This window comes from Chenopodium album, chromosome 7, assembly GCF_948465745.1.
Source record: "Chenopodium album chromosome 7, dcCheAlbu1.1, whole genome shotgun sequence".
NCBI classification, from domain to species: Eukaryota; Viridiplantae; Streptophyta; class Magnoliopsida; order Caryophyllales; family Amaranthaceae; genus Chenopodium; species Chenopodium album.
This window is the reverse complement of record NC_137840.1, coordinates 75,878,234-75,891,374: the sequence shown is the minus strand read 5'-3', so window position 1 is coordinate 75,891,374 and position 13,141 is coordinate 75,878,234. Positions and strand designations below refer to the sequence as shown.

The 13,141-nt window shown below is 36.1% G+C and overlaps 2 protein-coding genes and 1 pseudogene across 2 annotated transcripts; 2 read left to right on the top strand and 1 right to left on the bottom strand.

Annotated features, from left to right (window-relative positions):
• Window positions 1-73: 73 nt before the first annotated feature.
• On the bottom strand, window positions 74-3,005 carry LOC145639658 (uncharacterized). The gene is made up of 4 exons (XM_081690963.1): window positions 2,462-3,005; window positions 2,210-2,411; window positions 871-1,450; window positions 74-513 (listed from the first exon to the last, which is right to left on the bottom strand). Exons 1-4 carry the CDS (start codon window positions 2,904-2,906, stop codon window positions 367-369), a joined length of 1,374 nt encoding a protein of 457 aa, XP_081547089.1. The 5' UTR covers window positions 2,907-3,005; the 3' UTR covers window positions 74-366.
• Window positions 3,006-3,978: 973 nt separating this feature from the next.
• Window positions 3,979-10,260, top strand: LOC145639657 (beclin-1-like protein). Its single transcript, XM_081690962.1, has 10 exons — window positions 3,979-4,290; window positions 4,648-5,006; window positions 5,238-5,408; window positions 5,676-5,800; window positions 5,913-5,961; window positions 6,220-6,378; window positions 7,130-7,215; window positions 8,157-8,228; window positions 8,775-8,924; window positions 9,769-10,260. The coding sequence occupies exons 1-10, from the start codon at window positions 4,164-4,166 to the stop codon at window positions 10,010-10,012; spliced, it is 1,542 nt and encodes a 513-aa protein (XP_081547088.1). The 5' UTR covers window positions 3,979-4,163; the 3' UTR covers window positions 10,013-10,260.
• A 563-nt stretch (window positions 10,261-10,823) lies between these two features.
• On the top strand, window positions 10,824-11,479 carry LOC145640701 (non-specific lipid-transfer protein A pseudogene; annotated as a pseudogene).
• Window positions 11,480-13,141: the final 1,662 nt, after the last annotated feature.

Below are 13,141 nucleotides of genomic sequence, written 5' to 3'. Positions count from 1 at the left end.
ACGAAGTATCAAATAAGAATGTCAAAACGTCAAGATGTAAGCATATGACTTTGCGTTGAATGCTTAAAAGTCATAATTCATACTGCACACTGGATTATATTAGTGTAACGGATAGAAGTCTGACACGGTTTATGTAATGAAGCTCAAACATCAGCACCTTGATTTACCAAGGGTTATCATTGTATACAGTTAGTACATCAAGATGAAACTACAGTGAGACTCTCTATGCAAGTAGAGCCTTTGGATGCTTAATACAGAGTATATGATATCAAAACTTGTAAACACTAACTGAATATATTACAGCAGTAGCGGTCTTGGAGAACAAAGAAGGCAGTCAGAGCTTTATTCGCCAGAAACAGCCTAATCTCATTTCTTAGCCAGCAGTTTCTTAGGAATCTTCACCAGAGGAGTAGTTTTCAGCAGAAAGAGCCTAGCAGCACGTTCTTGCAGAGTGCCTCCACATTTCAATCCCCGTGTCAGTAGCTCAGATTTCAACCTTTCCAAACCAAGAACCTGAAATGTAAATTGAACATATATTAGTTCAAAATAATCTACCAACTTCTTTCAATACAGAGATCAAAATCACCAGCTATAACTAACAATTCTAGAAATCAATGTAGGATGCACGTATGATAAGTGGATGTTGGGACGTATGACAGATTTCCATAGAAAAGGAGTCGACAAATATCCTATAAAATCACAGAAAATCAATGACTATCTATCTTGCAGTGACAAGTAGTGCAAGGCATCTAATATTTTTGGGAAAAATAGAGCCAGGAGGCTATCATGAGATCTACTAACAAATCAGAAATATGAAAGAAAACGATTAGAAGTCAAAATAATCAGAAACACAATGAGACAAAAACTAACCTCCATTTCGGCAGCTGAGTTAAAATCATCAAAGTTCAGAGGCGCCTCTACTGCATTTAAGCCCCCACTATTTCCCTCATCAGAAGAAACTCCTTTGCACTCAGATGCAACATTAAGTTCAAGACCATCCGGCTCTATCAAAGTGCTAGTACCAGGCAGCTGGTCAGTAACAGTTGTGGATCCCAATTGAGGTTCAACAGGATCTTGTTCAACCACAGTCTTAGCAGAAGTAGAAACCACTTCTTCTGAACCAGACATCTTTTCTCCGGATGGCGTTTCCTCCATACCACTCCCATTCATCTGCTCATTGCATCCACTTGGTTTAGCAGCAAATTCGGTCGTACCTTCAGCAATCATATCCTTCTCTTCTTCAGATCCACTTTCAGAAGAGCCTCCACTGTGATTATCCCCATCTGATGGAAGAGCTGAAACGGAAGCAGAGCTAGCATCCTTGCTTGAATCAGACTGGTTTCCGTTCTCAGTGACAACTGATTTCTCATTTTCTGCATCACTATCATCACTTTTTGCATCATCATCCGAGTCATCACTATCACTTTCCCCCACTTTTCTCTTCCCAATCCTGAAGAGGTAAAAATAATGATGAGTTTGACTCAGCCGGATTCAAAATTTCACAATAAAATATCAAGCAAAGGAAAATAGGAAATAAGGCAAACAATTCACATCCAAGACATCAACTTGAGGCAAAGAGCAGCAAAGTCTTTGTCAATAAATCAACAAACTTCATCTTTTCTTATCTCAACAAACAGTGATAAACTGCACTCAAAGCCATATAAAAATACTGCAGACCCAAGCTAACCTATATAGAAACTCAAGGCATTCAACCGACAACAACAAAGTACTAGGTTCTCCATACTCCATACAAAACACATCTAAAAATTCACAAAGGGATCCAAAATAGTCAGATATGAGATTCACTAATACAATCACAAAAATAACAAAACAATTCTAATTGGAATTTGCCGTATGTTCCACAAAACAATTGCATTTATACACAGATAAATAAACATTTGATCATTCATTCATCCATCAAATCACTAATTTTAACATCAACTACAATTAAAACAAACTAGCAGAAAACTATCAAGAATTAACTAACACCCATTAAAACCCAACAATTTAATCAGCAAGACATACAATATACATTAAATCAATCAGCCTGAAACATAGTTAACAAAACAATAACACCAATTGAAACAAATTAATGAATTTTTCTAAAATCATTCACTTAATCAACCTGAAACAACAAGTTAATCAAATCATTCACACCAATTAAAACAACTTAATTAACAAAACAGAAATATATTTCAAGAACACTCACCAAATCTTAGCTTTTTTAGCATCAGCATCGTTCAACTTCTCAAGCAATTTCCTTTTCTTATTCCCAGCACTCATCAATTCTCCCATAGATTCTTTGACAGACCTCGCAACCTCTTCAACACACCTTTTAGAATCTTCCCGATACTTCTCGACATACTTCTCAGCTCCTTGTTCTTTCTTCCCTCCTTTCCCTTTCTTCACCAATCAATCAATCAATCAATCAAAGCCTTAATCCCTTTCCCTTTCTTCACCATCTTCTTCAAATAATCATCCGCCATTTTCTCCAACTTCCTCTCCTCTTCCTCTGCTTTCCACTCCTCCAACCTCTTCTCCGCATTCACATGCCTCAACCTTCGCCCACTCATATCCCGACACGCGTCGAAATTGTTCGTCTTCTTCTGCCCCGCCTTCGTCGCCGCCCCTCGAAGAAGGGACCCGAAACCCCCTTTCCCACCGAGGAGAGAGAAATTGAGGTAGATTGTAGAGAGAGAAAGGGATTTGGGGGAAATTGGAGTTGAATTTGAGAGGAATCTTCCATTTAGGGTTAGGTTTTGGGAATCGGTGGGGATTTTAGTAAGGGATTCGATCTGGTGCTTGATTGATTGAGGTGTTAGGGTTTGATGAATTGGGAATTGAAGAGTTAGGGTTTTGTTGTCGAAAAGTTTGACGAAAAATTGGATGAAATTGGTTTCCGCCATTATTATGATTGTTGTGGTTTCTCTCAATCTCACTTTTGATCCGCCAACCGTGTTGGGAATCGAATTAGTACAAGGAGAACAAGATAGAGCCAAAAAGGATTGAAGCAGCTTGTACTTCGTTTAATTATGTATCCCTCCGATTTTAATCAACTACGGAGTACGACCCTACCGTCCCTACGACTCTACGAGTATAAAAGTTTAAAAGATACGGAGTAATAAAATATAGCTTTGGCGGAAACTGATTTATCCGCATGTGGTTTCAAAAAAAGTATAGGAAAAATTATTTGGAAAAAGAATTTTGCTAACGAACGCCCTCGGGCGGTGGATAATCATTTAAAATATTATTGTACCTAAAGTGGTATTAAATTAGAAAAGCATGATAAAATCATGCGTCGATTGGTGTAATTAATGATAATTTTAATTTAATCTTTCTAATTTTAGCTACCTTATCCAACGCCCCTGGGCGTTCGTTAGCTTTTGAAAAAACGTTTTATAGCAACTTTTTGTAAAAAAAAAAAATTATATATTTGGTAGATTAAATCCAGATTGTAAATTTTTAAATCAAAAACCTCTAATTCACTTAATTACCCTTTGATTTCCCCCTAATTCTTCTAATAACCCTCTAACTTTTTTTTTGTTTGGAAAGGTACTTTCTAACTCACTTAATTATTCAACAAACACTACTTATCTTTATTCTAAAACGTGTATTTTAGTTTTTTTTTTTTTTTGGAATAGAAATGTGTATTTTAGTTAGGGTTATGTCTAACGAGAATAATGTTCTACCACAAGCAATTCATTGATTTGCAAATTGAACCAAAAATTAAAAAAATTGTCATGTTGTGGAAGTCTATTGCCGGAGTTATGTGATTCTTCCGTTTCACTAAAATTGCAACACTTAACTTTTCACGCATTGAGCAACCCGACTAATACGAAGTAGTAGTCTAATACTTTGCACAAGTAATTGTAACACTTAACTTTTCACGCATTGAGCAAACCGACTATCTTAGATTCTTAGTAAAATAGTCCGCACAGGTAATTGCAACACTTAACTTTAACCTTTTACGCATTAATTAATCTGAATATCTACGTACGTACAGTTTAGGAATCTGAGTAGGAAATTTTCTTCGAAAAAAACGGAAGTAGAAACTCCTTCAATCTGAGTGCGTAGAGTTCAGAAATCGTTGATTCTTCCCCAATCCTTTTGTCATCTGACATTACTCAAGCAGTTCAACCCTAAGTTCTCTCAATTTTGATCAGATGAAGGAGAAGGAGCAAGGTAATAATAATAAAGGGAGGAACTTTGAGGCTGACCCCAATCTTCCTAAATGGGTTTGCCAGAATTGTCATCATTCTCTCTCCATCGTCGGCGTCGTCGATTCCTTCGGTTAGGGTTTCTTTCCTTTTTTGGGTTTTTGTTGATTTAATTTTTGTTTGTGATTGCGGAATTTTGAAATTGTTCTCAATTGTTGCTATTTCTAGCTGTCTGTTTATGCAATTGGCTTGATTAGTTGTTGTTTGTGAACAAGGTTCGTGAATTGTGATGTAATTCGAATTGTTACCTCAGGAATTATGTGGGAAATTTAAGGTTTTTAGGGGTTTTGCCCCTTTTTTCATATAGGATCAATCTGAACAATTTTGGAAAGGGAGCATGAGATGGGATTGAATTTTCAATATGGGGTTTTGTTGAGTAGGGTGTAATCCGTTTATTGTGGCGGTATGTGATGTTTAAGACAACTTGCAGGGTTACAGGGGTCATCAATTCAGGGGGCAGGCAGTGTATTGGCTTCATCACAAATGGACCATTCATTTGTTGTGTTGCCACCGGAAAAGAATCAGTCGCCTGGTGCCCCTCCCCGGTCCCGTGGTGGTGGGGTCCAGCCAGAAACACCTCCGTCTGGAAAGATGATGGATGAATCATTTGTGGTTTTGCCTCCAGCGCCTGCATCTGTATACCGGAGTGAATCCCAAGCAGATGGTGGAACACATGCACAATCTGCTGAAGGCAGTACTAGTGGCCAGTTAAACCCAGGGACTTCTGGGTTTCACTCGACTATAACTGTTCTCAAACGTGCTTTTGAAATTGCCACTGCACAGACCCAGGTGTGTTTAACATCTTCCACAATCATGTGGATGTATGGGGTGGGGTTTTCAGGGGCTGTTTAATGTCAGGATTCCCTCCTGACCGTGGCAGTTGCTTTTAGTATGTGGGAAATTTATCTTGTTGGAAGAAGTAAGCCATGGGTCTTGGCATTTTGAACATTCATTAGAACAATATTCTTGCTATTACTCTTTTGTGGTCAATGAATGTTCTCTTGTTTTGCTGTCTCCTAGGTGGAGCAACCATTGTGCCTGGAGTGCATGAGGGTGTTGTCAGATAAGCTTGATAAGGAGGTTGAAGATGTCAACAAAGATATAAAAGCTTACGAAGACTCCCTTCAGCGTTTGGAAGGTGAAGCTCGTGATGTCCTTAGTGAGGCTGACTTTCTCAAGGAAAAATTAAAGGTGCTCACCCTGCAAGATATTTTCCACATTAGATATATTTTTCTTACGTACGATTAAAAGTTAAAGGTGACACATGAAGAGATGCTAATCGTATTAGTTTAAAATTTTCTAGGAGATGTTTTCATTTCTGGTATCTAGGGTACAACTTTATAATTTGTTGCTGATAGTTGATTTGAAATTCTTCTACCAAACTAGCGCAAATATAATTCACAAATACAATTCTGAGTGTTGGAATTGCAACTAATTATCTCCCCAATGCTGGTCAAGGTTGAGGAGGAAGAAAGGAAGCTTGAAGCTGCAATTGCAGAAACAGAGAAGCAGTGCTCCAAAGTAAATGCTGAACTGAAAGAATTGGAAATGAAATCTAGCCGTTTTAAAGAGTTGGAGGAGAGGTAGCCTAATTTTCGTCAGAAAGACATCGTTTAATTTGTTTTTGTTTTTTTAATTCCCAATGGAGAGTGTATTTGTCTTTTAGTTATGTTTCACGGAACAATTTTGTTTCAGGTATTGGCATGAGTTCAATAATTTTCAGTTTCAACTTATATCACATCAGGTATGCTGCATCTGCATCTGGCCTGCTTTTTTCATTATTTGTAAAAATTCCATATATTTGTGATCACAACTTTGAAGCATTCATTTGGAATGGTATGTTTCTGGCTTGTCTATATTGGTCATATCTTCAATCCATGCGTTAGGTTAACCAGCATCCAGACGTTGTTGTTGGAGCGTCCGAGATTTGTTGTTTTTTCCTTTTAGCAGCTCTTAGCTTGTGCTTTATGGTTATAATCTGATTTTTTTTTTTTGGAAATAGGAAGAAAGAGATGCTATATTAGCAAAGATTGAAGTATCACAGGCACATTTGGATTTGTTGAAGCGAACCAATGTCTTAAATGATGCTTTCCCTATATGGCATGATGGAGAATTTGGGACAATCAATAACTTCCGACTTGGACGACTCCCTAAAGTTCCGGTATGAAATTTCGCCTTGGAGATACCTTTCTACCTAGTGCTCCTTCTTTTGTTGCTGAATTTGTATACCTATTCCAGTGCATTAATTTTGGGGCTAAGTTACTATTGAATTGATGCTGGAGAACATTTCCTGTTTTCCCCCCTTTTCCTTTTTTATTTTATTTTATTTTTCTTTTGGGAGGGGGTGGGGAAGATTTTTCAGTTCCAACAAATGTGTCCAAGATTGTATTCAGATCAAGTTAAGAGGTACTGGCCACCTCCAATACTAGCCTAAAGAGTTTACTTTGATCCCCTGCAAATTTAAATCTATAGTTTTAAAATAGTTGTCTTGTTGCCTCAGCTTTGTAGAACTGCATATTTGTGCTTCCTAGTGCTTTTGTGTGCATTAATTTTCTGTCTTAAGTATTCAATAGTCATTATTTAATCTTACATATATCTGTGAAATGCTTAATGCTTTTATGTTAAAGATATTTTACATATATACCTGTCTACATTAGTCAAGGATTTCCATTTCCTTGTTATGAATATTTTCTTCTATATATTTGAGTAAGAATATTATTTGTTCCTATATTAGACCCATCCTTAACTTTAGTTATCTTATTTGCATGAGTATTGACTTAGTAAAACATATAGGCAAGTAAAGAGATTAGGGTGTTTTGATCCAGTATTTTGCTACTTTCAGGCACATCATGTAAACATATGCTGTAAAATTTATTATTCGTGCAATAACTCATTGTATTGTTCTTTTTTAGGTTGAATGGGATGAGATAAATGCTGCCTGGGGCCAAGCTTGCCTTCTTCTCCACACAATGTGTCAATATTTTACTCCAAAATTCCAGTATCCTTTATGACTAGTTTTATTAGCTGTCCGATATTTCCTTCAAATGTTATATTTATTGTATTTGAGACAGCAACCAGGGATGGTTTCCTTCAAAAGGAGAGATTCTGAGATTTGTTGATTCATGCTAGAAGTGTCCTATCCATTGGGATAGTATGCTATAATAGGTGTGTCCTTCTCTAGGTACTAATTGTATTTGCTATCAACTTTGGTTGATGTATTTGTGCTTAATATAAATCAGTAAAGATAAAACTAAGTGGGTATTGTCAATGATAAGAGATGAATAGTTGTTTGATTTGCATTTTGATTGTCGTTATAGGAAATTCCAGCTGCGATTTGCATTGTGGTTTTCTTTATTGCACCTCCTTAGGCTAATTTTGTAGTATGCTAGTTCCAGCTACTCTCAGTGTGTACCCCCTTTGGCATTTGCAGGATGCGACATGTCTTAAATGACCCTTTATTGATGCATTCCCACACTCACTATAAATAGAGGCGTTTCAAAAAATCCAATCATTAACTAGTACAACCTTTAAAAAAGTGAATATATTTGAATACAAATTGTGTATGCGACAATTATTTTCAGATTGAGAGACTAGTAGAGACTTAGAGAGGCTGTTTATGAGAAATTCTGTATATGCTTCTGCCTCCTGTAATTTGTAGTTGTCTATGGTATGGCACTTTGTTTTATCATGCATTATGGGAATATAACTTTCATATTTATGGTATCATGAAGTTTAACGATGTAACAAGCATCTGCTAAAAATCAACATATGAAGAAAAAAAGAAGTTATGTTCACTTGTCTTGTTAATGAGTTGCTATTGTTGTTGTTGTTGTTGTTGATTTTTTTTTAATTTTTTTTTCTTTCTTTTTTTTCTCCCTGTAGTGTTTCGTTTAATTTGCGTAATAGCAGTCATGTTTTCTTTAACCTTGTAATTTACAGCTACAGAATTAAAATACTTCCTATGGGAAGTTATCCTCGGATTATGGATACAAGCAACAACACTTATGACTTGTAAGCAGCAAACTACCTCTTTGCACTATTTCTTTGAGATTCAGTACTACTCAGTATATTCATTTTTTGGTACTTGTTTCTAGCTTCCATTGCTTATGTGCAGATGAATTGACAACCAAGTTTTGAAAGTAATTTTTACATTAGCAAATTAAGTAATAATGACCAAAAGAAGTGTTTTTTCTTGGATTTATCCTTGTCAATATAAGGGCATTCTGATTGGTTCCTTTGCTGGATGTGTACAGTCCTAATCATAAGAGATTAACTTGTAGAAATGCTGTGTCCCAAAGATTTTCAGTAAAGTACTAGGTGAAGAAATGACAGGGATGAAAGAGTTAGATTTGGGGGGGGGGGGGGGGGGGGCTAACCGGATACATGCACTAACCCATTCACCATATGCTAAGCATTAGTAGATGCTGCCATAAATCCAGCTGTTTAATAGCTGTATGTGGCCGGAGAATCTTGGAGGGGATTTAGTTTATATATAGATCTCATAGTTTCAACTCCAATGTTTAGTTTGTTAAAGTCTAATCTTTTTTCTTTGAATAGGTTTGGTCCTGTAAACTTGTTCTGGAGCACTCGGTATGACAAAGCGATGACACTCTTCTTAACATGCTTGAGGGACTTTTCAGAATTTGCACGGATGAAGGATCTGGAGAATAACATACCTCCTGATAAGTGTTTCAAGCTCCCATATAGGTAATGATAATTTTCTGCTTGAAATAATTCAGTTTTTTTTTTTTTTTTTTTTTTTTTTTTTTTTTTTTCATATCTTTTGTACATGCTTGGAATTTTGATGGCCAATTGGCCTATACCAAAAGATTTAAAAGTTAGTAATGTATTGCTGTGGCCGCTTGTGCTCAAACTGCTAACTTATCAGTGCCCAAAGACTAAATCTATTGCCTCTTTTGTCACATACTATCATTCTATATGATTTGTAAAAATCTGAAAAATTTCCACGGGAAAAGAATCTAAGCTTTGTAGAATGAGGGGTGGAGTTGGTTGATTTTATAACCTCGGGAGTCCAGGCTAAAGAGAGGTGGGATTGTAGATTCAGTCATGTAGCTTGTTGCTTGTTTCGTTAGATGCTTGAGTTATTGTTTATACAGTATTCATTTAGATTCCTTCTGGATGTCATTGTGACAACAGGAAACTTATTGATGGGTAGAAGCCATAGAACTTTTATACTTGTGGTCATTAGCTGAGTAAACTTTTAAATGCTAACTATCACATTGACTGTAATTGAATGTTATGGTGTTTAGATTATTCATAGTCTTTGGATGCGTTTGCTTTCTTGTTATAATGGGATTTAATCTGTGTTCGCTCACCAATGTATAAAAAGGCTGAAGGCGCACCAATTAGATAGGGATTTCCCTGCCTTGTATCGTCTTGACCAAGAAGGTGCATGGTCCAGGTCATGCAGTGCCTGGGCATGCTTCTTTATAAACTGATGCTTACCTTCTGACCCTTTATACATAGTCCTATTGGCTGAGTTTTTTCTAATTTTGAGTTAGATTTTTAACCTCTATGTCAAACTTCACAGAATTGAGAATGACAAAGTGGAAGCCTACTCAATCACACAAAGTTTTAACAAGCCAGAGAACTGGACCAAAGCTCTCAAGTACACTCTTTGCAACTTGAAATGGGCACTCTACTGGTTTGTTGGGAACACTAGCTTTCAACCTCTCTCCGCTTCCTCCCAAGCTGATGTGCCAGCTGCAGGCACTTCATATGTAAAGCGCAGTAACAATTCTAAATCTGATTCTCGAAACCCATCTGGGCAATGATGCAGATACTTGTGCTTTTTTTTTTTCTTAGGAATTCTCGTGGTTTGTCTACATTTTGTATATTAAAACAAATCCTTAGACTAATCAGCTTCCTACGTAATTCTGTACAGCGTTTATAATCTCATATTGTATCTATTGAAAGGATTTTTTTTTTTTTTGGATCATCTTTTCTGTACCTCAGCTTTGTGAATATTTATTTTAAGAAGAGATGAGAAATGTAGAAGTATTTGGCAAATTGGCATCCTCAAGCTCTGTTTTTAACTCTGGGATCATGTAAGGACTGTGTAGAGAGTTCTATTTGTTTTAGTACTACTATACTACCTCCGTTTTTTATTATGTGCAACAAAGGGGTATTATTTGTGAGATATAAAATATTCCTTTGTTGCACATAATAAAAAAATGGAGGTAGTATTTGATTTACTTGTTGCTATTTTATCTGTTAAACCTCAAATGACTTCAGTTAGTGGGATTGACATTCAAGTTTCCTTGAGCTTGCTGCTAGTTTAATGGTTATAATATGGTGGAAAAGAAACTGCAGTTTGATTGTTTTAGTCACAAAATGTAAAATGCCTGGAAAAAACAAGATTGTGTTCAAAACTTCAAATGCATGACCATGATTTCTGCCATAATCTAAGTAGCATAAAGAAGCTCTCTTATCAGTAGTAAGTTTCTGCGCAGAATTTTTAGCTTCCAAGCCCCAAGCACTTATATTTATAGCACAATCGGGTAACCCTCACAAGCAGACACACACAACTTTCCTGCACTAGTACAATAAACTATTTTCGTCTACCTACCTTACATACATTTAGAGATGGCAAACAAATTTACTTTTTTTCTTGGTTACATAGCTATACTCAGCTTGCTATTAGCAAGATCAACTGTTTGTGTTCCTTCATGCGTGGATGTCGTATCAGATTCTGCCCCTTGCTTACCTTTCATTTCAAAATCCACTGATTCGCCTTCAGATTTCTGTTGCGCTGGGATTAGAAATGTCGCAGGCATGGCCAAGAGCCAGTCTGATGAAGTGCAAATTTGCGATTGCTTGAAGGCGAATATGGCTGAATTTGATTATGATCCTACACTTGTTGCTGACCTGCCTAAGCTATGTTTGGTCAACATCACTCTCCCTCCAATCAACAATACCACTGACTGCTCCAGGTAATGATTCTTTATCTTCTTTCCTACTAAACACAAATAGTATTCCTTTGCATTTCCTTCTGTTATTTTTCATGGATTCTTGCTACTGTCAGAACTCAGAAGTTTCTTACTGTATCTTTTCTCTGCAGGGTTAGTTTTGGTCATGGAATAAAGAATTAGTGTTTACACTGCTGTAAGTCAGCTAAAACTTGTTCTTAATATCTTGAACACAGTTTATACTGTATGTTTCTGATTCACTGATTTTTTATGCAGGATTTGCAAGTGTCGCTAAAAATAAGTGCTCGGTCAGTTATGAGAGATCATCAATAATGTTAGTATGAAAATATATGAGATGAAATAAAGCATCATTATGCTATCAAATAATGGACTTGTGTCCAATTATTCTCCGTTTTGTAGTTTCTGGATTACTGGAAACAGATGATAAATAATTATCTTACTGATATATTAGCGGGTTCTTATGATCTTTGCATGCAATTCATTACTCAAACAGTTTTTATGCTGATTATTAGCTACCTGAGAGTTTGTGAAAGATGAAACCGAAATAATACCAGTGTATTTGAATGATAATACGAAGTAGTAAAAAAAATGAGGTTAATTAACTTGTAAAAGGTCAGCAAAACATTGAAACAGACTAATGAATCATTCCAAGACAGTGCTCTCTGTACTTGATTGATCAATTAAAAGAGAGAATTCAATTGGGGGCAATTTTACACTAGGCGTTGCGAAAGCGCAAGCGTTGAAACCTGTCAACCTTACCTGTCTTTCAGGGCTCATACTTACCTACATTAGTTGATACAAACAAGGAAAGGACTAAAGAGACAAATGTGTTTAACCAAGCTAGAAAATTGGCATATTTTGCTTGTCTAACCCATGTCATGATCTTTTTGTGAGAGCAAACCCCAACCCGAGGGATCGAACAAATACATTAATCAAATCCTCCGTAAACATTGCAACAACCTAAGACAGATAATTCTTAAATCAAATGACTATACTACTCATCTCTCATAGAAGGCAGTGAGCTAAATCATGGGCGCGACCAGAGTGACAGAGCCCAAGCACGATTTTTTACTGCAAGGTTGTTTATGGGATCATGGATTTGACTTCAGTTAAAATGTAAAGTAAATCAGATTGCGTAAACAGATTAGGGTGCTCCTAAGTAATCAGTTTATCACAACACAACAAAAACCAACCCATTCAGTTATCTACAAGTCATATGGTAAAGTATTTTCAACTTCTTATTCTCCAAATATAATTGCATCACAATATCTGTCATTATTCGTTGTTTTACCAAATCAACTATTATAATCCATTGTTTGCAGCAAAAAAAACTATTATAATCCGTTATGAAATCGCACAAGCATTCATGTATTGACAAGTTTAGTAGTTTACAGTTAACAAACATATATTGGTCATTATAAATAAATCTTCTAATTAAGAAAATAAGTTTAGGAGATAATATTTTAACCATGTTTATAATAATAATTAAAAAAATTATTTACTCCTAAATTACCATGGCTATAGTTCAATAGTTGTAAAGCATGAAAAATAAAACACCTCAAATTGTTAGGAAAATAACTCACATGTGAGTTGAGACTAGTTGTCCCACATTAAAGAAATAAAGGAAAAGTGACTAAATAAATTTGGTGGGTCAACCCACCTTATTAATAATTACAAAGTATTGGTTTTATACCACAACCTTAATTGCAACCACAAGCCCCAACGGCCCCCAAAAATGACACGCGCTAAGCCACACACTAAAATAAAGACTTGACTCGATCATTCCAAGTGTACATGGCAACACAAATTTTTTCTTATTAGCTCCAACCAATTGCCAAATGCATGACACAAATCTTGTACCAACACGTATCGAAAACCTCTTGCCTCACAGTTATATATACTTAATATTTGTTACATGAATGAAAAATTGCACTTTGTAAGTTGGACTAACTAGTCTAACATCATTTTGTTACA